Source organism: Phoenix dactylifera, unplaced genomic scaffold (assembly GCF_009389715.1).
Source record: "Phoenix dactylifera cultivar Barhee BC4 unplaced genomic scaffold, palm_55x_up_171113_PBpolish2nd_filt_p 000257F, whole genome shotgun sequence".
Classification (NCBI taxonomy): domain Eukaryota; kingdom Viridiplantae; phylum Streptophyta; class Magnoliopsida; order Arecales; family Arecaceae; genus Phoenix; species Phoenix dactylifera.
The window spans coordinates 684535-710059 of record NW_024067750.1 but is presented as its reverse complement, the minus strand read 5'-3'; the positions used below and the strand labels follow the sequence as shown (position 1 = coordinate 710059).

At 40.9% G+C, this 25525-nt stretch overlaps 2 protein-coding genes across 3 annotated transcripts; one reads left to right on the top strand and one right to left on the bottom strand.

The window, feature by feature from the left end:
* Window positions 1-8988: 8988 nt before the first annotated feature.
* Window positions 8989-13713, top strand: LOC103696127 (probable alpha,alpha-trehalose-phosphate synthase [UDP-forming] 7). 2 transcript variants are annotated; one of them, XM_008777662.4, is made up of 5 exons: window positions 8989-9328; window positions 9536-11561; window positions 12320-12593; window positions 12964-13301; window positions 13370-13713. In XM_008777662.4, the coding sequence occupies exons 2-4, from the start codon at window positions 9562-9564 to the stop codon at window positions 13282-13284; spliced, it is 2595 nt and encodes an 864-aa protein (XP_008775884.1). In that variant the 5' UTR covers window positions 8989-9328; window positions 9536-9561; the 3' UTR covers window positions 13285-13301; window positions 13370-13713. The 2 variants fall into 2 exon arrangements, with proteins under 2 accessions (XP_008775884.1, XP_008775883.1); XM_008777661.4 differs by having other exon boundaries at window positions 8991-9328; window positions 12964-13713.
* A 5774-nt stretch (window positions 13714-19487) lies between these two features.
* LOC103696128 (protein GRAVITROPIC IN THE LIGHT 1-like) lies at window positions 19488-24231 on the bottom strand. Its single transcript, XM_008777663.3, has 2 exons — window positions 23951-24231; window positions 19488-21310 (listed from the first exon to the last, which is right to left on the bottom strand). The coding sequence occupies exon 2, from the start codon at window positions 21300-21302 to the stop codon at window positions 19887-19889; it is 1416 nt and encodes a 471-aa protein (XP_008775885.1). The 5' UTR covers window positions 21303-21310; window positions 23951-24231; the 3' UTR covers window positions 19488-19886.
* Between the last annotated feature and the right edge of the window lie 1294 nt (window positions 24232-25525).

Genomic DNA, 25525 nt, shown 5'->3' with positions numbered 1-25525 from the left:
GGCCATTGAGCCAAAATTTGCCGTCAGTGTGATAGCTTATTCATTGAGTTTTAGCCATACCTGATTCATTGAATTTAACCCAACTCGAGAGGGTCGACTCATAATAGAGACATCGGGAGCAGCTCGATTCAAGTGCTGTTAATAGTTGGCGTCCGAATTAAGCCTGGATCGGCTTGGCATCGACTTTTGACAGGTCAGAATGATTGACATTAAAAAAAAAGTGGATAGGGTTTGACATGACTTCTGGGCCCTGTCCACAAGCTGGCTCGAGGTCAGCCTTCATCTCAGGGGCTCCGAACTTTACCAAAACAGTGCCGGATTGGCCCAAGGTGGGTTTCATCTTAGACCATCCAATTCTTAAAAGAAATCCTAAACTTTTAAAAATTTTCTTATAAGAGATTTGATTTCGTACACCGAGAAACATCTCTTAGTAATCTTTAGGCCTACATGGTGGATAAAGGGGAAAGTGAACCAGATAAAATTCATTCAAATTTATTTTTGTATCCGAATTTATCCATATATAGATAAATAAGTATCCAATCTGTATCTAAATATTCGATTCTATTTATCATCCTATTTAATATTATACAGCAATTATAATTTTTTTTAAAAAAATAACTATATTAACATGTTATTATCTTGATATATCTTTGCTTAGTAATTTTTTTAAGTCTATGGTCATAAAGTTTAGTTATCTAATTTATATCTATATTTATAGCCGTATTTCTCATATCAAATTTGTATTCATATATGTTTAAAACAAATATGGATATAAATTTTTACTTTCGATCGGTATCCATATCTGTATCTATATTTACTAAATAAAATAAATATGAATATAGATATATTGGTATCCGATCCGTGTATGTTCTATTTTTAGCCCTACTTATGGATAGGGACACCGAGCAGAGCTTGTCAATGGACACCGTCCGGGTCCAACAAGCTTGTTCTTTAACTTGATGGCAAGGCTTGGTATTGGCCAACCTCTCGGGCCCTCGGCCGACCTAACCAAGAACAAACCAGATACATGGTACAAAACCAAGCCACCTTCTAAAGTCTTGCTTTGAGAAAAAGCTGGCCAGGGTCATGGCTTTAGGCCCAGTAATAGGAGTTTCTAGCAAGCCCCGGTTTGTTGTAGGCCCACAAATGCCCCAATCGCTACTTTAAGGCTAAAGTGGCTCACAAGGATGATTTGATATTTGATGCTCTCAGAATTAAGTTTATCAAGTGGTTGGTGGAGCAAGGTCTAATATTGAGATGAACATGGACTGCTTTCAGTAAAATGTGGACTCAGGTGGAGCCAATGTCCAATTATGAAGAGGTGGGAGAGGTCAAACTCAATTTTGATAGAATTCGTTAGGGTTTAGGTGGAATAGTCTTCGAGAAAAAATTGACAAACTCCTTATAAAGTTCGGCCAGCATTATCCCATGTAAAATGACACCAATGCTACAACAATCAAAATAGTATTTTTTTCTTTTTTACTCAAGGAATCAAAATAGGCTCCGATGGAGGAAGAAAAAGAGAAGAAAATTAAAAAGAGCCTGAAAGCAAACTTTCATTCGTGACCATGCAAAAAATGCTACTTCCATAGAAAACTTTCGTGTGCACTCTGGATGCATCATCATCGACCTTCATTGAGCTATCTGATCCTTTGTTTAATTGGTCGAGAATGATCATCTTTTCTGCAACAATAAAGTTGTGGACCTCATTCATGTTTGCTGCATGCCTGTTAGACTAGTCTTTCCATCCTAACGTGCATTTCCAAAGATTTCCCATCAAGAGCCGGCCTTTTAGGAAGATCAAATGACCACCATTCCTCCCCACTACCTACCCCAACCTCTGTCCCATTGTGTCCTCAGTCCTTACGCTCCTGATCCCTCGTGATCCTTTCTTGTCGACACTAGCTAGATTTGTACGTAGAGAAAGCCAAAGTCCATTAGTTCTCTTCTTTCATCCAAACCATTAAACCTTTCATTTCTTCTTTCAGCCTTTACAAAAGATGGGGACAGGGGGGGGAGACACGGGCACTAGTCGACAGCAATCCATTGCCTTCCAAGGTGGCGCAGCCCCAGAAGGACTTCCCACCTGCCCCCACCGGCACCATTTGCCACCCAAACCATCACACAAAGACTCCAAGTTGAGATGTTGGGTCTATTCATGGTCATGGCAAGAAAGTGAGAGAAAAATAGGACCACACCTGACCATCGAGGTATAATGGGACATTCGAACTGTTACCTAAATTCTCTCTTAATGGTCTAGATTACGAAGTTTCTAGATTTTTTTTCCTGTGGAGTTTGTCTTTTAATTAAACAGAGGCGTGTCGGATTTCCCCTGCTACTCTCAACCTCTTTCCAGCTATGGAAGAACGCAGGAATTGTTGGTGACATTGATGTGACAAAGCATTGAGAATGGCGACGGCAATTCTGAAATGAAGAAAGTTTGGCACTGCAATTTCATATTCAAGTCTGATTATTGAAAGAGAGTCCAGCATGCTAGAATTGATTGTGCCAAATTTTTTAGTCCGCGTTACCAAATTTCGCCAATCTCCTAATACTATATAAAGATTGCTCTTGTACTTTATAATAGATAGGCAGAAATACAATTTTTTTTTTAATTCTTCTTCTTCTTCAACGCAATATTTGATCATTCAACTCATGGAAGATACGTCAGGGGCCAAAACTGAAGCAAGAATATTTGAGAGTGATTACCTAGGACTAGCAGAAGGATTTTCTCCGTGCATTGGAGTTGAGCAAAGTTTCACAGTTCATTTTTTTTCCCCTTCTATTACTTACTTTTTCTTATGATAAAAAGGGGGAAAAAACTCTTTGAGACTCGTACAACATCTTGGAAGAACGTACAATTCCCGGATATTCTGGAGTAAATAGTATTCTCTTCATGAAGAGTGGTAAATTGGAGTATTTGAACAGCTCGGGAATAGAAATTTTCCAAATTCTCTTGCGAAAACGGGAGAGTGTGCCACCAACATTGGGAATTCTGGTAGTTGTTCTTGGCAGAGGAATTACCATCCACTTACCATCTCCACGCAGCACTATTGTTTCAGTTGGTGAGAGTAATCGATCCGAGCTAGTCCATGAGATGCTGAAGTTCTTGAAGGGCACCAGAAAAAGAGAATGTTGTAAGATTCGGTGTTCCAGTTTAAATTTCAGAAGGATTATAGTTACTATTGCCATTTCGTTATCGGTCGATATTGGCATTGCAGTGACTAGGAAATTTTTGGCGATTCTTAAGATTCAATCTTGATGTTTGGACCCAAATTAGAAAATATTTCCCTGGCCATGGAAACCAAGCTTATTCCTTTTTTTTTTTCTCTTTTTAATTTGGAAGCGAGCATATCAATTAATCTCTCATATTAGTGTCAAGCATATTTACTATCTTATCATTGTACTAAAGGATGAGGGCATCGCTGGCTTTAATACTATGCAAAGATTGGTAAGAGAGAGAATCTCTGATACCAAATTGCTTGCAATATCTTTTTTTTCTTGATCGTGCTAAATATATTAAAAATGATTATCATTTTGTGCTAAATATCTCCTCCTTGTTCAACAGATCATTTCTTTATAAAACTCATCCTGTAATAATATTTATTGAGGAATTTTTCTTAATACATGTCCGTTTATTGCCTTCAACAAATCCCTAAGTGAGAAGCATTCTCATAGCAAAACAGTGCAAAACAAGACAGGTTTGTCTCTAAAACCTCAAATCAACATACTTGCTAAATATTAAGAACTATCCAAAATCGTCTTTACTTGTATCATCTAAATAAAATGTCGTAAAAACAGGGGCATGATTTTCATTTTTTTAAAATTATGTTAACACCAATCAAGCAATGTTCGATTGATATCAGAGAATGTTATGTCTATCACATTATAAGAAGAAGATAAAGATGAATTTTAAGAAAGATAAAAAAACTACATTTTTTGTTTAGATCTCAAAAAGTGCAATCAAATCATCAAATTCTTTTTCCTTTTTTACCCAAACTGAAATGCCATAGTCGTATTGTCCAAAAAAAAACATTTGGACCTACATGAGAAAGAGAGAGATGGCAAAGTTTCCTGCAAGCTTCAAAACTCAACATATTATTCTGCTTGCATTTTCCCAAATTGGGGACTATTCAAGTAGGGTTGGTAGGGTCCACATTGCCAGGCTCTTCCCAGATATTGCTCAGATTTGGCATCCGGACCGGACCCACAACTCCATATTTTATGTTTTAGTCCCCATACAACTTGGCCGACATATTATCCACTCAAACCCACTTGCCCCGCAATGAATACTGCACCAGTCCAAAGCCAAGAGCCCAACAAAAAGTTGATTCCTTGCTATCCACTTGTTAAGATCCTAATGTCCCACCAGGATTCTTACCCAAACACCCCCCAAGATATACATGCTGAAACCTGGCACTCAACAAATTTGCAAATAGCCCCCTGAAAAAAAAAAGAAAAAATAAAACCAATCCAAAAAAAAAATGCAATTATCTTCTACCGGACTTCCACGTTTCACGCACCTGCGTCTATTTCCTGTTTGCTCAACCAACCTGCTGAACATGAATATCGTGCTTTGTTTTAATCTAAGGGGCTTATTTCGTGTGGTCTATAGTTTTCCTTTTCCGTAGTCCACATTTCCATGTGCATGGAACTCATGGAAGGCCACATACCCCTTTTTGTTAACTTAATTAATTTCCGCATGATGCCATCTTTTCTTCTTTCAGCCTTTTAAACGATGGGAACACACAGAGAGAGAGAGAGAGAGAGAGAGAGAGAGACCTCATCTTGGATAATGGCTGCTCGATGTAAGACTTCTTAGCGCTTTGCCTTTTTTTTTTTTTTTGGTGAAAACGGCAATTCATATTACTTAGCGCTTTGCCTTCAAAAGGATTATTTTGTGAATTGCATCTGTAGCTCTCTGTCCTTGTATGGCCTGACACGAAACTGGGATTAGTAGTCTAAAATAGCCCTATTTGTAATTAGGCCTAATACGTAGCCCTATCTATAATACCGACCTGGAGGTTTTGCCGATTTGGATTACCCTAAAATAGCCCAATAATAGGCTCAGAAATTGGATCAGCCCGTAAATAGCATGACCCAAAATTTACCTAGCCCAGAACAGAATTAGAAAAAAAAAAAAAAAATTAAGCCTGATCCTTTGGGGGCTGGGCGGGGGATTATAGTGAACCGCAGCTTGGGTCGGCAGCCAGATGGATATTTTCAGGTATCTGACCTGTCTAAGCCTTAATAGGATCTGTTTAGCAAAACTTCTTAAAGGTTTAGGATTTAAAACTAAGATTAATTAAGATTCATAATGGATTTAGGATTTGACCTTTGGATACCCGCTACTCGAACCCAATTATATTAAATATACACACATACGTATACATATACATAATATATATAGACATACATACATATACACACACACATATATACATACATAATATATATAGACATACATACATATATATACACACACACACATACACACATATATATTTGCGGGCCACGGTGTGCTACTTCTTTGAGCTCCATAAAATAAGTTTAGAGACAAGGAATATAGGAATATAGTATAGCCGCCCACAAATCGTCGATCATTAGGGTCTCCAACCCAATCTGCATCCAAATAGGCATGTAAGGCAATCTTAAATAATTTACTAAGTTTGAACCCATAGTGAATAGAGTACTTAAAGCATAATAAAATTTATTTAACAACCTTCTATAGTGCTCAGTAGTCAGTCTACCCATGAATTGATGTATATAATTTACAGCATAAGCAATATAAGGTCGTGTGAGAGTAAGGTATTGAACGGCTTGAGCTATACTACAATAATGAGCTGGGTTTGGATACAGATTACCTATCATATAATGAAAGCGTAGTATAACAAATTTGGAGATGTTCATGTGAGTCTTCTTGCAAAGATCAGAAATATACTTGGATTGTGTAAGAACTAGGCTATTTTGTACAAAATGGAACTCAATACCTAGTAACAAATGGAGTGGGCCAACGTCTTTTATAGCAAACTCACAAATGAGAGAAGAGAGCAGATCATCAAGCGGGGAGAAGATTAGGAATATACCTTAGTAATTCTTTGAATATTTTTTGGTGAACTTTTGAATATTTAGTTGTATGATCTTGGAGATTTCTTGAAGATTTATATAATCAACAATTGGGTTAATATAAATAATCATCAATGAAGAAGCATCTAATAAAAGTAGTTCATGCGTTCTTACTTAAATATTTTGAATAAATTTTGGTGATGCCATGTGGGTTTTCATTTTCCTTCACCTATATCATAATATAAAGGTGAATCAAATTTTAATAAAGTACCAAGGAGGTTGCCTAGATGTTATATGGAAGAAACCAAGCTCTTCATACTAGCTAAGTTACTCTTTATAGGACATTTTTGATTCTTGCCCTTCACGTGTCGATGAAGGGATTTAAATTTGAACCAGTACTGAATCATTAATCGTATCATATCACAAGAAAATCAACCATGTGTTGGATATAGGTTGGATCCAAATTTGGTTTGAGTTGAATTGTTATCTATTTTAGAATGTGTGTTGTCCCTTCTAGAAGGAAGCTGCTCAGCCTAAAAGTTTTCAGCAATCCACTTCCACATAGAATACTAGAAGATCAATTTTTAATGTAATTGATCCATCTCACAAAGGACAAACTACCAGCTTTCAGTGATTTATCTATCTCACAATAGACAAAATTATGACCAGTCACAATTAGGTTGGCATGATCAATCCTGCATACTAATTATACTCCAATTAAACAACCTCTGTCATGAAAAATAGAGGGAGAAGTCAAAAGCTGGTGCACAACAACCATATGATCATAAATTATTGCAAAACTCCCCTCCAAGAATATTTGTGAGAATCATCTAAATCACTATTACAAAAGCAATGTTGTAGAATCACAACCATTTGCTCAGATTCCAATGCACTTTGGCTCCCCGCTACTTCCATTTGAGGTATATTAATATATATTTTTTAAAAAATCAAAAAGCTGACATGAATAAGGTGACTACCCCCGCTTGTGAGAAACCGAAATACTAATAAGCTACAAATTTGATTTGATCTTTGTCACTTTAGGCATCTATTGACTGGATTACATGATCATCCCAACCTTCGTTATTCGATTTCAATCTTCTTTATTTGATTTCAATCTTCCACGTGTTACTTTGACCACGTGTTTCACGCCGCCGTGGTTGTTGCCGGGGGACCAAATAGCGTATGGCCTCTGGATTTCCTCATCATGGCCCGCCCACCGCCCGTCCCGTTCCGCCCCCCAACATCCCTGCCATAGACCGGTCGATGCACCCCGTAACGTAGTTTGGTGGACTCCTGCCCCTCTACCCCGTTCCGTTTCGTGACCTTTGGCACAGTCGGACCGGCGCAGGACTTGTACGGCTCGAATATCCTATCCGACCAAAGTTATCCTGTCGCCGCCAGCTGTCCTATCCCCATCTTTCCCATTTCACGTCTAGAATCCAATCCCAGCCGTCCCTTTGATGGATCTCGTAATGCGACCACTCCCGTGCGATCACCGCCAGGGGTAATTGACCCGAGCGTAGCGCAGGAAAAAGTCTCCGGTCCCCCCACCGTCTTCCGAACGTTTACAGCTGGTCCTTAACTGTCCTTCCCCACCTCCCCAGTTATTCGCTCCGTGGGACGCCGTCCCCGCATTCCACCGATACTCCCGTCTGTCCACCCGTAATCTGACACGTATGCAACCTCACGTGATTCTGCTTACGCGGAGGATTTTCATTGATCGAATCCTTGAGTTGGTGTCCTGGCTCAGTGTCGCGCCTTTTAGTCGGACCCGGTCCATATTTTGCGGTACGGACCAACAGTATTGGTATGGGGTTTGGGTGAACTTTGGGGCGCTTTTGGCCGGGGCGATACTCCACCCCCAACAATGAGGGCATATTCCGCACGTGCGTGAAAGTTCCGGAAGAGACGAAGGGCGGACATCCATACACACCCTATCCGAATATTTTATTCTTTTTTTATTCTAACGGCCGCATAATCATCCGCGATTTCATTTTGTATGCCATCAGGTCGATTGTTTCCGGTTGAGGCAAAGCGAGGGCCCCTGGCTTTTGTTTAATTTATCCCTAACGAGTTTCGCTTTCACCCCAGACTTTGCCGCCCCAACATCACAAAATCCAAGCCGTCCATCCCCATCACGACCACCAAGTTGTATAAGAAAAAAAATCAGAAAGAACGGGAAAGGTGTTATCAATTTCTGTGCTCTGGGCGTTGGGGAGCCCAGTGTCCACCGATCAGAAGGTGGCAACTGCTGAATGATGGAGACTGATGGACGGCGTGGATCTCACTATCTCAATGGCGCGACAGTGTGACGACGCTCTTTTACTAGGTTGTTAGGTGCGCCTACGTGCCCGGCGTGTCAACCTGGTCAACCTGCCGTTTTTTTTCGGCGAAATGACCAGAATAGTCATACCCATCGCTGGGTGCAATAGGCTGTGATGGATGGGTAAATAAGTAATTTTCTTTTTGGTCTCGTTGAATGGCATTAATTAAAACCGGCCAAAATATTATAAAAAAAGGAGAGTAGAGAACGTGAACCACAACAAGTGCACCCGATTCAATTAAAAATAGATGGACACGGAGCCATGAGAATCACGACTAAGAAGTACGAAAAGATTCGCGCCACGTAGTTCCAGCCGTGTGATGGAAGGGCCGTCGCTTGGCGCACAGCGAGCAAGCCCCGTTGATACAATGTCCATCATGCTTCAATTCAGCGGACGAAAGGGGTAGATCGCTGGATGAAACACGTCGATGTGTGGAGACAAGAAAGGGGCACGTGATCAGGCAACCGCGTGACTCCAGCTGGCATTAGAGGGGGAGTCGGCTGGTCGACCTTATCCTGTTTCTCCGCTCCACCTTCGCTCCAGCTACACTCGGCATCCAATATCCGCTTCTCTTTTCTCCTCCTTTTTTTTCTTTAAAAAAAATAATAATAAAATATAAAAGAACAAAATTTTTGAGGAAAATATAAATCAGTAATAATCCGATCGAATTCATCGGCCCCATTTTTATATCTCTATTATTTTTTCTTCTTCTTTTATACAGCTAGCTAAAGGAGGAGGCCGCCAGAACTAAAGATTTTCTTATTTATTTCTTCCCCTCGTTTTAATTTTTTTCCTCTCAGCCCTAACCTCCCACGTTCTCGCTCTCTCGAGCAAGAATTGAACCGGAACCGCCGCTGCAAGAGAAAGAAATCAATCAGGATAAGAGATAAAGAAATTCCATTTTAATTCGGCATAATTTCTCTCCAACTCCGATCAAGGTATGATTCTTCGCTCAAATCTCTCTTCCTTCAATCAAAATTTCTGTGTTTTCTCCTCTTTGATCTATATGTAATCCGATTCTTCGATCTATATGAGTTCCATATCGTTTGATTCGATAAGCTCGAAGGGTAGGGTTCGAAGGGGGATGGATTTTTTGGGGTGTGGGTGGTTTTCTAACGTTTTGATCCGATTCTTGGGGAGCGCAGGGCGCTGTTTTATCGAGATCGCGAAGATGATGTCGAGGTCATACACGAACCTCCTGGATCTGGCATCCGGGAACTTCGCGGCGCTGAGCGTCGGCAGCCAGGGTGCTAGCCGGAGGCGGATGCCCCGGGTGATGACCATGCCGGGTGCCCTCGCCGAGCTCGACGAGGAGGACCGCGCCGGCAGCGTCTCCTCCGACGTGCCCTCCTCTATCGCCCAGGACCGGATCATCATCGTGGCGAACCAGCTCCCGGTCAGGGCCAAGCGGCGGCCGGACGGGCGTGGGTGGAGCTTCTCGTGGGACGAGGACTCCCTTCTCCTACAGCTCAAGGACGGCCTCCCCGACGACATGGAGGTCCTCTACGTGGGCTCCCTCCGCGTCGACGTCGAGGTCCACGAGCAGGACGACATCGCGCAGGCCCTCCTCGAGCGCTTCAAGTGCGTCCCCGCCTTCCTCCCCGCCGACCTCCTCGAGAAATTCTACCATGGCTTCTGCAAGCAGCAGCTCTGGCCGCTCTTCCATTACATGCTTCCCTTCTCCGCCGACCATGGTGGCCGCTTCGACCGATCCCTCTGGGAATCGTATGTTCTCGCCAACAAGTTATTCTCGCAGAAGGTGATTGAGGTTTTGAACCCCGAGGATGATTATGTTTGGATCCATGACTACCATCTCATGGCTCTGCCGACTTTCCTCCGGAGAAGGTTCAATCGGCTGAGAATGGGGTTCTTCCTTCACAGCCCGTTTCCTTCGTCGGAGATCTATCGGACGCTCCCCGTCCGCGAGGAGATTCTCAAGGCGCTGCTCAACTGCGACCTCATCGGCTTCCACACCTTCGACTATGCCCGCCACTTCCTCTCCTGCTGCAGCCGAATGCTGGGGCTCGAGTACCAGTCCAAGCGGGGTTATATTGGGCTCGATTACTATGGCCGCAGTGTTGGTATTAAGATCATGCCGGTAGGCATCCATATGGGCCAATTGCAGTCTGCGCTCCAGCTCCCGGATAAGGATTGGCGGGTAAATGAGCTCCGCCAGCAGTTTGAGGGAAAGACTGTGCTGCTGGGTGTCGATGACATGGACATTTTCAAGGGAATCAACCTCAAGCTGCTCGCTTTCGAGCACATGCTCCGGCTACACCCTAAATGGAAGGGAAGGGCAGTTCTGGTCCAGATTGCCAACCCCGCCAGGGGAAGAGGACGAGATCTTGAGGAGATCCAGGCTGAGATACAGGAGAGCTGCAGGCGGATCAATGAGGAATTCGGGAATTCTGAGTACAGCCCGGTCGTATTCATTGACCGCCCTGTGTCCATTGTCGAGAGGATTGCCTTCTACACTATTGCAGAGTGTGTTGTGGTCACTGCAGTGAGAGATGGGATGAATCTCACACCTTATGAGTACATTGTCTGCAGGCAGGGGATTGCTGGTTCTGGTCCTGGTTCAGAAGCTGATGGCCCTAGAAAGAGTATGCTCGTAGTCTCAGAGTTTATCGGATGCTCCCCATCGTTAAGTGGCGCAATCCGGGTCAATCCATGGAACATAGAGTCGACAGCGGAGGCGATGAATGAGGCGGTTTCTCTTTCTGATGCAGAGAAGCAGCTGCGGCATGAGAAGCACTACCGGTATGTTAGCACTCATGATGTGGCCTATTGGTCAAGAAGCTTCTTGCAGGACATGGAGAGGACTTGCAGGGACCATTTCAAGAGGAGATGTTGGGGGTTTGGTTTGGGATTTGGATTTCGTGTGGTGGCCCTCGACCCTAATTTCAGGAAGCTTAATGTGGATACAATTGTAATGGCCTATGAGAGGGCCAAGAATAGGGCTATATTGCTGGACTACGATGGGACGATGGTGCCTCAGTTGTCCATTAACAAGACTCCAAGTGCGGAAGTTATTAGGACCATCAATACTCTCTGCGCAGATAAGAAGAATGTAGTTTTCATTGTCAGCGGGAGAGGGAGGAATATTTTGGGGAAGTGGTTCTCGCCATGCGAGAAGCTTGGGATTGCGGCAGAGCATGGCTACTTCTTGAGGTATACTGTTGCTTCATGACTGCTTGACTTCTGTTTGTTTTTTCTTACCGCTCTTTCATACGATTTGATTTATCAACAGGAAAAATAAACAAGTATTTTTATTGATCACATTTAGTCATGCTGAGAAAAGGGCGATAGATAGGAAGGAAGTACTACTAAGGATACTTGAGTGCTTCCGAACAGAAAGTGTCAAAACCATCTTAATCGCAAAAGAGAATCATGCTCAATAGGGGTATCACTATGAATCTCTTTGCTAATGGAAAATGGCTGCCTTGTTTAGAATTGTGCCTTTAGTTGAATAGGGATTGGTTTTCTCCTAAATTAAGATTTATGCCAGGATGTCTCTAAAGGTTGGAAAATGATGATCGCCCATATATTCTTGCATTTGCACTGCTATTCATTAAGTCATCCATCACCTCTCATCAGAAGTTGGAAAAATTGATGGCAATTATGAGATTGTCACTGCTTAGTATAATAATTTATAAGTAAGAAGTATAATGCAAGATGTCATAATCTATAAATCCTCCTAAAATGATGAGGACATGCTTAAAAAAAAATGAAGGGGGCATCATATAGGCACTCTAACATTTGTGAATGATGGATGCCAGGATAATCTGGGTATAGGCTGTGGATTGTAAGTTTTACATGCTACCTCCTGGTCACTTGCTGCTATGGAAATGTTTTGGATCAATAGGACCAAAAAAACTAGAGTAATATGAAAAATGATGATAACCCCTTCTTTACATCATCATTTGCAGGTGGACTGGAGATCAAGAATGGGAAACTTGTTCCCAGAGCTCTGACTTTGAATGGATGCAGATAGCGGAGCCAGTGATGAAGCTCTATACTGAATCCACTGATGGATCCAGTATTGAAGCTAAAGAAAGTGCTTTGGTATGGCACCACCAAGATGCTGATCCAGGCTTTGGATCTTCTCAGGCGAAGGAAATGCTTGACCATCTAGAGAGTGTGCTTGCAAACGAGCCAGTCTCAGTGAAAAGTGGTCAATTCATTGTTGAAGTGAAGCCTCAGGTGTGTTCTTATATGACTGACTGGCTGTTCATCTCCCTTATGCACAACTAAACACCAGACTCCAAATTATTATCTCCAGTTAACCTAATGACCATAAGAATGATCTTTCTTTAGCATCGTGGCTGGTGGTTGAATTCTTATTCCTTGCACCATTTGACAATCTCGAGCTAGTCATATGGTCATATCTAAGGTCATGTACAATTGCTGAGAAACTGAACCTGGCCAGGAGTGGTTGGATTCTCCTCATGACCTTTCTGACTGGCAGCTGAGTTATGCTGCAAATATGTCATTTTGCAGCTCCGCTGATATTTTTTTTCTAAATATATATACATATATATCAATCTCTTCTTGTGTTGGTGTTGCTTTGCAGGGAGTCAGCAAAGGCTCAGTGGCAGAGAAGATCCTATCGTCAATGGTGGAGAATGGGAGACAAGCAGACTTTGTCTTGTGCATTGGTGATGACAGATCGGATGAGGACATGTTTGAAGGCATTGCTGGTATAATGACAAGGAACCTGGTTGCCCCCAGCACATCACTATTTGCTTGCACGGTGGGACAGAAGCCGAGCAAAGCCAAATATTATCTGGACGATACTACTGATGTCATAAGCATGCTTGGAGCACTCGCAGAAGCCTCTGGGTCATCGTCCTCCACCGAGGGGATAATCGAACCATCCCCTACTGAGAGCTGATCCATCCCGTTGAACAGGTCCTCCTAGTCCACTTGTTCTTTCAACCAAATTCTAGGTAGAAGTAAAAATTTTTAATGGTTCTTAGGGCTGGAGGTGTCGGGCAATTGTTGCTTAGAGCAATTGAGATGCAACGGGGGTTACATTTGGTCAGACTGCTAAAGAGGTATAGCTGCGCAGCTGACCAGGTTCGTAAACTGGCTTATAATTTTTTTCCTGAAGAAAGTTTTATACTTTAGTTCAGCTACAAGAAGAGAGGCCGGTGTAGGGATTAGGTGTTACCAGATATCGTTTCCTTTGCCATTGAATTTGTGCAGTGGAGGCAGGTCCAGGGTCTCTGATGATTGACTTGTTAGCCAGCTGAACTTATCAATTCATAACACATGGTTTGCATGTTAGGGGGTGACTTTCATTCAATCATTTTTCTGTGTACATATCATGTCTCGCATTGCTGTGGTTGGTTTGTTATTAGAAACTGTCGACTCGGGAGGGGCGGGAGGAAAGGAGGGATAAAACTATTCCAAAGTCAGATCTACTGTTTTAATTGACAAATTAGGCTGTTCTCTGCCTTTGTGTTCAGCGCAAAACAAAACGCAAATCCAAGGCCTTTATAAGGGGAAATTATATCCGGCGCCGCATGCATCATGCTAATCATCTTTGTCTCTTTTCTATAGGTTTCAACTCATCATTCTGGTGATTAGCTCATAAAAAAAAGGATGCGCACTGATCGGCATGGTGGCCATATGAGGATATAATTTGCTGTTTATAGGCCCCATTGGGTCATCTGCAGATGATGATTGGATGACTAGATGGTGATCAGAATCTCGAGTTTCTTCCCAAAATAACCATCTCGAATATTAGCCCACTTACGCTTGATCTAGTTAATTCTTGAAATTTGCCATGTTCGCCCAATTATACGTCACATCCAGCTAAGTTTTAATCCAGCAGACACGGCACTCGGCACCTTATAATTTTTTTGGGGTAAAAAGGTCGCGCACCTCACTTTGCGACGTCGAAAAGATTTCGGGGGCTCTAATGAAGTGAAAAAGGACAGGAACATCGTATTCTTCTTTGTCGCCTTCTAGATGCTATAAATAGAAACGATATGCTTAACATATGCTTTTGTGACATCCATGACAGTGCCCCACAAAAAGGAAGAAAGCGTAATTAATTGTACCCTGCGACAAGCAACTTCCGGTCAAGAAAAGAGGACATGTAGGTACACAATTTGATGTATATTGGTTCTCTCGATTGGGAAGCTTAAAATCGGTCTTGGACAATCAATGCTGTCACACTTTAACTCGTTAAGTAAATTACGTGATAGATTTAGATAGGGTAACTTAAACCCCCTCTGTAAGTCATATAAAAAAGATTGGACCAATGGCAAGAAAGATGCTCTTAATATCTCTATGAGTGGAGATCAGAATATAAAATTCCATGGCAACAACCTTAATTGGTCCTCTCTTTGATTTTTAATCACGGATGTTGATCATGATACGTACGCACCATGTGGCAAATCTTGAAGGTCAAAACCATGTGATAATTAATTAATGGCACAAAACCATTTATCCTGTAGACTGCAAGATGACCCTTGGCGTGCCCCAATTGGAGGCAAACATCATCTGTAGCATGAACTGCTCCCAAGAATAAATTTGCAAGAGTTTTTCTGAGAGAATCCGAGGGAAACAAAGGGGACAAAGTGGAAGGTAGAAGGGCGATATTTTTTTTTTAGAGAGAATTTCCGTTGCATACATTTTTTTTCCAAGAGAAGATGGAAAAGGCTGGACTTGAAAGCTATAATACTATATATTGATGCAGAAAAAGACTTATGGGATTGTGACAAATCCAGGCCATCGGTACGAAAATAGCACCGCAGATGATTAAGATTAGTTTCATTGCCAATGGAAATTACCGAATTTCAATGTACAGTTGTCTACATCAACCATAGGAAATAGTCATAAATATTAGATTGATAAAAAAATTGGTTAATTAATTTACGTATGACACCTGAAAAGGCCATATATATTGGGTCACTTCTCACTCATGTAAGAGATCACAAATGGGTAATTTTTTTTTTTTTTGCTGGAATTAGTTTTCTAAAGAAATCTATTTAGACAAAGGACCAGAACTACCCGATCGACCACCACCACGAGAGTTAACAAGCGAAGAAATAACTGTCTAAAAGAAGTTATTGCTGGAAATAGTTTCCTCTTACATGATAAAGGACAGCAAGAAGATCTCATGGACTCTCTCTCACATATTTACATAAGATTGCAATGGAACTGCCATGATATCTAAACCCAATAGGCTGCTTCAGCCTTCTACCTTAGAACTAGGATTCTTCTCTAGAGGAGAGGTTCGATGTACCCTAGAATGCATCCTAGTTTTGGTGTATCAAAGAGCTTTAAACTCAAAATAAATTGCGGTCAAGCGTTCTCCCACTTGTCTCCTTTGCCTCCTTGGTGCCCATCTTATTTTATCTTGTCTTTTTTAATTATGTATTAGATGTACAGTATTCTGTCAATTCAAACTATATAAGGGCTGATCTGATCCCCTTTATTCTATAATACTCATGCTTCTTGTGATGCAATTTTTTACTTTTCTTTTAATCACACAACAATATTAAGTGCTCTTGCTTGAGACATGAAAATGAATCCAGGGCTTCCTTTCACTAATCCAAAGGATATTAACAGTCGATCACAAGAAGAATATTAACATATGAAAACAAAAACAAAGGATCAAATGACCCATGGATGGCAAGACAAACACACTCCCAACGTGCATATATCTGTGCATGGAACAGTTCGGCCATTCATGATAGGTGTTCGGGCCCAGTTGGGTGGTGGACAGGGACTGCTTTAAAACTCAGTGATTCAAGTGATCGGATCGACTGTTTAATTATCATATTACCCAATTTCGAGTTATGATCTAATCAAAGACTCAGCAATTTGATTCATTAACTCGGTCCAACTTTTAGGTGGATCAATAATCCGTCTCGAATGTATTTGGTAAACCTTACTGTGTATTTTGCTGCTATATTACCTGTACTAAATAGTACTTACATATATTCTAGCAAATTTTATATCAAATTTTATATCTTCTGTATAAATATTACTTTATTATTTTTTGCACTGCCAGTTACCAAAATTGTTGGATGATTTAAAATCCAAGTGTGCCAATTTCCTGAGAATTAATACATTGGCATCGTGGATGGGTGGGCTCAAGACAAACATTCACCAGTTTGTGATAAGCGCGTATTACTCGTTTGGCTAGGCCTCAAAGTATATCTAACCGTATCCATTTTTGCATCTAATTTGGATCGGATTCGGAAAATATTTTTTTAATTCGATCGGATCCGAATATAAATTCGGATGGTCAGTTCAAAAATCTCTCGAATATGGATACAGATTTACCTAATTTTTCTAAGCTTGGATCCGGATCTAGATATCTGCATAATAAGAATAAGTGAAAAAAAAAGTTTAAGTTAAATTAAATCATAAACCAACTAAATGATTATCGAATGACCGTCACTTAAAATAGTAATCCAAAAATAGAATACCCAATTCGAATAAAATCCTTCGAATCACTCTGCATGCCTGAAAGGTTCCGTTTTGTCCCTCTTTTCTTTTCGTCGTCTTTAAGCAACTAGGATTTCGAAGGTCCATCCATTTCTTAGTTTCCACCCGGCGATTACAATTGGTGACATCTATGAGATGCCTTGGAGGTGCTATAGATTTTGTCTACTTCAGTGACGACCAACTTTTAGCAGTATAACATTTATAAAATTATTAATTTTTATTATCGATAAATATTTGTTAAATTTAAATTTTTTTAGTTACATTTTTTTTATAGTCATGTCTTTATTTTTAGTTTTTATTCTTAAATTTTGCTTAAATTTAATTAATATTTGAAAAAGTATCCGATTTATATCTATATTTGAATAAAAAAATATGAATACATTTAATATATGATTCATATCCGGTAGTTATTCTTATGTTGAGATCCGCCCTAAGCTTCCTTGGTCTAGTGCCTGTAGCTCAAGGGTCTTCAAGACTTGCGATTGAAGTGAATCTTGAGGCCCACAGTGTCAAAGATTGATATAACCATTTATAACAAATATGGATATACTTAATATTTAATTCATATCCGTATCCGTTTAGAACAAATCTGGATATTAATTTTGATATCTATTTAATATCCACATCCGTATTTGTACTCGTTGAAAAATATGGATATAAATTCGAAAATATCAATATCCGATCTATATCCAATCCATTTTCAGCTCTATATTTGGTTCGTGGAAAGTATTTTTCCACACCATTTCCTAAGAAACTGATGCTCGAAAAAATAGGTTTTGCATGTTTCGCCGATGATGAGAAAGTGACATATTCCAAAATGGCTTATATTTAGTTAAGCATCTATTTTTTTTAAAAAAGTTGCATAAAATATCTGTTATGCCCTTAATGAAAGAAAAGATATTATCCTATTCTATCTAAAAACTTAAGGGCACGTTCTTAAAAGAAAAAAAAAATTATCCAAATTCTGAGCGGATGGGAATTGGACTTTCTATGTGAGAGTTTTATTCCTATAAAAATACTAATTTTCTATCTTCCTTCTTTGAAAATTCTAACCAAATATAAAGTCTTTTTCTACTTTTCTATTTACTATACTTCCTCTCCTCCTCCTGCAAACCAAAAGAGTCCCTAGGCTTTATATAACGAGCTTCTATATCATACTTGTCTGTCCCTAGGCTTGACCAGTAGGCTTTAAAATAGGCCTATTAGATGTAGAGGCTAAGTATGAGCCATGGAAGCATATATATACTCATCACCATTATGAGCTCAGCAGTCCTTTGGATTGCATTCCATCAATCACGTGGAATCGCATGCATATGGATATTTGTGAGCACATCTATCAGCATGCTAAGTTGCATAAATTAGCTTATGGGATGCCAGAAACATAATTGCGGCAAATCTCTAACTCAAATTACTTTAGCCCACCCCTCCTTTCCTAAAATTTTTTAGACCACATGATGGATGCAGCCATCCATCCTTCCAACCTCATCCATTCTTCCTCTTATGGCCCCAACCAAATACAGGATAAATGCATGCAAGCTAATAGCCAGCTAGTTATTAATTTGCTTTTGCTGCGTGGTTTAGAGATGCTCTAGGAAAAAACCAATCTTCCTAGATTTATGGAAAAATCAAAAAGTCCTTGCAAAAAGTTAGTCTTCTTCGTTCACATATCCAAGAGCAATTCACATTAATGGTAAAGTCATCGCCTCAAGTATGTTAAATTCAATAATAGAGTCTATTAGCAATAACCATGTTTTTCTACTACAATTATTATTAAAATCATTGAAAAACGAAATTATGATAATATAAAACAACTCATCTTAGCTGTCTCAATTATGGAAAGACTTCTCATTGGTTTTTGTTTGAGCCATATGTTACAAGTAATCTCCATTTAGCATAACAAAGAGGAAGAAATTACTGGATATATATTTAAGAGGATGCAAAGAAGAAAACATGTACGATTTTTTGCCGCCCTATCACCACGCTTGGAACACTTCAAATATTAGCCATCAAGAAAGGAGGATATTTGCATGCGAATATATAAGAATGAAACATGGACAGCATTACTAATATCTTAAGCAATAAATTTTCTTCATCAAAAGTCCAAGCAACCATTATTAAGCTAATCATGTCTTATAAAAGAAACAACCATTATTGTTGTAACATATGATTGCACGAGTGGCCCTAATGTTAAAAAATTGCATCCAATCATGAACCTAGATAGTTTTCGAACTCAGAATATTAAAACATCTTGTACAAGTTAGACCTTTCAAAACTCAAACAATGGCGACCGTTGCATTTAGGCGTGCTTGCAAAATGGAATCACCATTGACTTTGTAAACAGAAAGTCCAACCTCCCTTTTCCCACCCTTAAGTCTATCCTTCAAAGTTCTGATAGGAATGGATTGAATGCAGCAACTCGCTGACCTTTAGAACCAATCTAACCAATGGCATAAAGATTAAAATGCCCATTTCAGCTCATATTACTAGAAATTAAGAAGAGGTCAATGCATTTAGGAAGAAGGCAATGCATGGCCACCTTCAGTTAAAGTTATGCCCCAGTGGCCAAAGGACAAACCCTTCAAGCTAGATGTTGATTGATGAAGGATGGGTTGCTGCATCTTATCCTTCTTTCCATGCTCCTATGAGGGATCAAGGCCAACCTCCATTAGTTAGAATCAAACCACACCTAATTTTTCACAAGCCATCATATCTCTATATATAATTATTAATTATAACATCTATCATTATCAATTATACACATGCTAACCACTAGGAAATTATATGTATTAGAACTTGCTTCAGCACCACAGATAGCAACAAGCCTTCCAAGCCGACATGTCACAGTATCATTGGTAAGCTACCCACATCGCTTCTTGGGGTCTCAGATGATGGCTTATATATCAGTCTAGAAAGCTGTTTGATGTCTGCGTTTCCCCATCAAGAACCAGAGGATTGGCTCAGTGCATGAGCTAAAACACTTGCACAGACACCTGATGGACCTTTGCACTTCCCATGGCAGAATCAGGATCATGACCTTCCATTCGGCTCCCCGAGCAAAGGGTAGACCTTGCTTTGTATGACCACCTTCCCCAACTTGAACCCTGGGACCACCGTGAAGCCCACCGCCGGCCGCACGCCAGCACCGTCGTCCGCCACCACCACGTTCTCCATGTACGCCTCCGAGAGCCAGCACCCCCTCCTCACCTGAAAGATGGATGCTTCCATCTCCGTCCCGAATGAGAAGAACAAGCAGTGCAAGAGCCACACCCGCCTTGCCATCTCGGCGAACACCAAGAAGAACTCCGAGTCAGGAAATCCCCGGCCGGAGCTCACAAGAGACCTGTAATTTAGACTGCCGAAGAAGGCCACCTCCATTGTCTGGTGCACCAAGCTCAAATACTTGGCCCTGCAGAAATTCCACAACCCTGATGCTGCTGCAACCTTTCCATCAAGAACTTGCCTTGTCTTCGAGGATTTGAGCTTAACAAACTCATCAAAGAACTGCTGCTGGTTCCAATTCGCACAATCCTTCAATAAGCTGAGGTTGAAATCACGGTGATGGAAATCGGAGAACATCTTCTGACAGATGTAGGACTCGAAGGCAAAAATCCTATGCTCTGGCTTCCACAGTACCACATCAGGGTGTATAACCCCGGCAGCAGCATCAAGATCCCATCTAGCAGACTCCATCTCTTGCACCATTAGCTTGACAAAGGACCTGATTGATTTAACTGCATACCGGAGCACAACGAGCAAATGGTTGGGGTTCAGCCCAGAAAGATGGAGATCGTCAAGGCTGGACAACGAGCAGCGGCCAGGTTGAAGCATGGCCTTTAGGGACTTGTTCTGGTTATCTAGTTCCAGCAGCTCAGCTTGGAGGGAGAGAATCTTGGAGTCCTTGAAGTCGAGGTCGGACTCGAGCTTTCTGGTGGTAATCTTGTAGGTCTTCAGAAGGTTTCGCTGCTCCTGAACCTGGGCCTCGAGCGGCGCCTTGGAATCTATGAGAGTGTGGATATCAAACTGGTTATTGATGTAGTAATGCTTCAACTCAGAGAGGTTCCTGAGCTCAGAGACCACAGCCTGGTCGGCAGATTGGATGGAGTCCGGATCATATGGAGATTGGGCAAATTGAAGCTGGGCATATGCTGCTTTGATTGATGAAATTCTAGCAAACAGATTGGCGAGGAGCGACTCCATGATTTCTCTGTCATTGCTCAGCTTCTGCTGCTGCTGCTCCTCCTCTTTGCCTTTGCTGCCACAATGGGGTTCAGAGAGAACAGAAGAGTATCCTTCCAGGCTTTTTGAGAACTTGAGTTTATGGGTTCTGTCATCTTTGCTAGACTCCATGCCTTCATGACCAGAGATAGTGGAGGCACGGCGTAAGCGGAGGATCTTGGCGAAGCTCCTTGCCATCATCGAAGGAGACGCTGTTGCGGGGTCCATTTATATTGCTACAGAAAAGCAATGACAAGATCAGACCAGAAGAGCAGAACCAAAGGATGAGGGCATGAAGGGTTGGAGGGAAAGAAGGGGAAGAAAGAAAGGAGAGAGCTTTGGCTTTTCACGCCTGATTCGAGGCCGGCAAAAAGGGAGGCTGGGGCATTTCTTTTTGAGTCTTTACTTTAAATATTTTTGAAGTGGAGAAAAAGAAGATTTTAAAGGCGGGAAAGAAGAAGTGGATGGTAGGGATGGATGTGGAAAAGAAGCTGGAGATGCTAAACCCTGAGGCAGACCCAGCAAGGGCATTACTAAACTGACAATTACCTTCTCAGCATAAGCAAGTAACCACATCTTAAAGTTTTAAGAAACATTTGTTTTTAGTTCTTTAACTTTTCTCATCTATCGAAACATACTTAAACAGCATTGAATCCAATGAAAAAACATAATGTGGTTGTAATCGACAATCCATAATTATATCCATCATAACAGTTAGGACCCCACTGGACATGTACCAAAATTTGCACAAGAATGCTACAGGCTTATGGAACTTCAATACTAATGTTTACTACCCATCGTGGTTTGGAGCAGGAATTATCCACTTTGTGTTGCCACCTCAAAATTTTCAGAACCCATTACAGAAAACAAAATCTTCAGCCTAACAAGCCTGAGAAATCTTAGATGTATATGCAGCGGCAAATTGCTAGATGGTATCTAATTAAGCTCTAGTTGTCCTCTCATCACAGTTATCAGATTCTCTACACATGATACCTAAAAGGGGAACAGTAAAATTAAAAAGATTTCCAGCTTCCACACCGTATGAATTATCTAATCCGTATATCAACCTTTTGATGTCCCACAAAACATACACAGGTGGTAAAGTCTGCAGATGGTCCCTCCAAATACATGGGTCTTTGCTCTGTAGGCCCCTTGGAAATTTTAGTCCCAGGCAAAAAAGCAAAGGCTTTCTTGACAAGGTTTAAGCAATATGTTTTACCACAGACATTATAAACATAAAAACTTGCGATGATAGCAGATCTATGATGACTTGATGACTTGCGTCGTTTCAAACATCCATCGCGAGTGAGGTATCACAAGGGACTACCAGCCATATGATGCTCCTACCAAAAGAAAGTGTCTTTGACACCAAAATGAACATATCAAGTTCATGCAGCATGTGAATGGTTTTTGTCTACAACACTGTACAAGTTTAGCATCTCTATCAGTATTGATTTTCATGAGGAGAGATTTACGGTGAATAGCCGCATGGGACTCATAATATCATAGCCCTTATATGCTTCCCGCATTTACATATGATAATATTGCATCAGGTTTGATCCGTATCGTGAGATTATATTTGGCACCCATCACAAAATTCAAGAACACCTTACAAATATGGGCTCAAACTTTGTTTCTTTGCTAATAAGACTGCTTCTATAATTGTGTAATCACAATGCCTTCATTTGCAAAACTAATTCTACGAGTAATCTTCCAACAGGCGGTCCTATTCGAAACTGGGTCATGTCCTCATCTCCTCTTAACATAATGAATTAAAGCTCTACTTGACACAAACAAGGTAATGGGCTGATCTTCTGTGCCTAGTCTTGTTTCTCAGCATCAATGCCTACAAGATTTGTTTTTTCGCATTCTCCTTATTGTCGAATACCTTTGACCTCATCGACCATTCCGCAATTGCATTTATGCATATTTTAGTAACTAATAGATCCTTATTCCCTCATTTGATAAGAAAGATGCTTATTCCCTTAATAATAGTTCATGTAATTGAATGCATTAGGGGCCATCTGTACCCTTTGTCTAGCATATGCAACTTCAGAAGACAGCTACTCTATGGCTGCATAAGCTTAAATTATCTAATCCCTCTAGTATGTTTTAATTAACATTTCTCAAACTCTTGGTTTGGTAACAAAAAATGGACAATTTCTTTTTAGTTTGAGACAGCTAAGTGTAGTTATGACCATAATCACACCAACATTACTCCACTAACAATCCTAATGAAAACAAAACAATCATTTCTTCTTTTTTTCCCACTTGCAAATCAGTGCATACTTCTATCCTCCTGGACGCCACAAGATACAAATACTAGAGAACAACTCCCCACCGAACCAAACAGCCAGCCAATGGCCATGCCCCACGTATACCCCACCCTCGAGGTCACGTGCCACAGTAGTCCTCGCAGGCTCCTATTCCTGCGGCATCCCAGGTGAAGACAAACACCCAATCCCAGCACGTAATCACCCTCCCATGAAACTTTAACCATGACCCCTTTTTTCCCATTTAGCTAACCTGCTACAGACGGTCAGAACCAGCTGTCAAACTACTCCGGCATCAAGTCTACCGGCCATAACCGGTGACCAGAACCACTAAATGGTCGACCAGTTTGGCAAGTAACTCGCGGAGAACGGTAATAAAGAAAGGTAAAGAAATTGATCAGACTAAACAGAGCACAAGAGAAAGAAGAACCTTGGCTAAAGTAAACAGGCGATTATTCTTATTTTTTCTAACTATTTTACATCTTTTTGATCGTTGTTAGAACTCAAGTTAGAGAAATCCAAAAGCCAAGGCTCAATCTCTTTGAAGCTTTTTTCTCAAAAAGAAGAAAGAAGAAAGGAACCAATTTCGAGCATGGTTCTCACCTGATCAGACTGGTCCTCTCTTCCGCTAAAAGCCCCTTTTCTTATCTATTCTTGACAAAACGCTCGATCTTGGATCGAACCACACTGGCTTTACGAAGAAGCAAGCACGCCGATGGAGACAACCACCTAAAAATCGAATTTTTTGGGAAGCCTCCTCGCCTTCTCATCTAACCTTCTATCTATAAAGAACGGAGAACTCCAAAGCGTGTGTGCGGGTGAGAGAGAGAGAGAGGGGGGCGGGAAGGAAAAGACAGGGGAGGAGGGGTGTCGGGAAACGCGGCATTGGGAATAAAACCCTACTGGCTGTTTCAGTTTCCAACTATGGGGTTTAACCCGGGCGCGATTCCGAAAATACCCTCCATCTGACGGCGAAATTTCCAGGAAAGTCCTCACACAACTGGGAGTTCTAGAAGAACAAGGCGGGTATATTGGTCATCTTGTTCTAATAGAACAAGGCGGTTTTCTTTTTTTATTTAAGAATTTTGGTAATAAGAGAAGGCAGTTTTGGAAGTACCGGGAAATCCTTGGGGCGTCTAGCTGGCTGCTGCTAAGAGGGTAGGTGCAGGTTAGTACGGTGACGGTCGGCGGGACGACTCAGGCGTGCGCATATTATATATTATGCGGATACCATTATCTGCGGTACACGTTGCAGGCTGATATCATGGTGCATGGGGAAGGCTGAACGGCAGATCCATCGTCCTCATGGAAACTTTTGTACGTGCAATCTTATGACATGAATTGTGCGGCTCGTGTTTTTTTTATTGTTTTATTCTTTTCGCCCTTTTCAGAAAACTACATTTATTTCTTTTCTTGAAAAAGCCTGCAACAACAAACGTCCCATCGAAGAGTCGCTCCTTCTGATGCCACAGTTAATAAATTGGCGTTCTTACGAATATTATGTTCTTATCGCGTATGTCTTAGAGTTGGAATTGGTTTTCATCAGATAATTTGGAGAGTTGCAGTCCAAATCAAATTTCAAAATTTTTGGGCAAGTAATATTGAACCTTGTACAGTTTTAGCTAGCTAGAGAAAAGGATGGTTGCAAATCTGAACTAAGTAAATAGTTATCAGTATCTTTGCCTGTTGACCTAAAGTATTTTATATTTATGTCATTATCAACCACCAAATATGCAAAATGATGAAGCTTACTTTTTAGCAATATCTTTGTCCATGGACTCACAAGTCACAGTATTTTAACCAAAACACCAAATAATGGCTTTTCCATTAAAAAAAAAGAGCAACAGTAAAGACGACCTTAACTGCTTGCTTAGACCAGCCATATAACAAATTCTTGATTAGTTAACAGGAGGGGAAAAAATAATACCTACTTCTAGTAAGAAGTGAGATGTTAAATACTAAGGGTTAATCAGCCATATACATATACCGTTTCACCTCTTCCTAAGGGAAGATGGCTTTTTTTTTTCTTTTTTTTTTGCCATAGAAACAAGGAATTGAGCAACTTTTTCCCTCGAAAAGTGTATGAGAACTTGATCAGGACAGAGAACAAATCGAGGCTCATGTAGAATAGTTTGCACAAGTGTTTGATTCATTGTCTATCTTCTCTATAAAAGACCA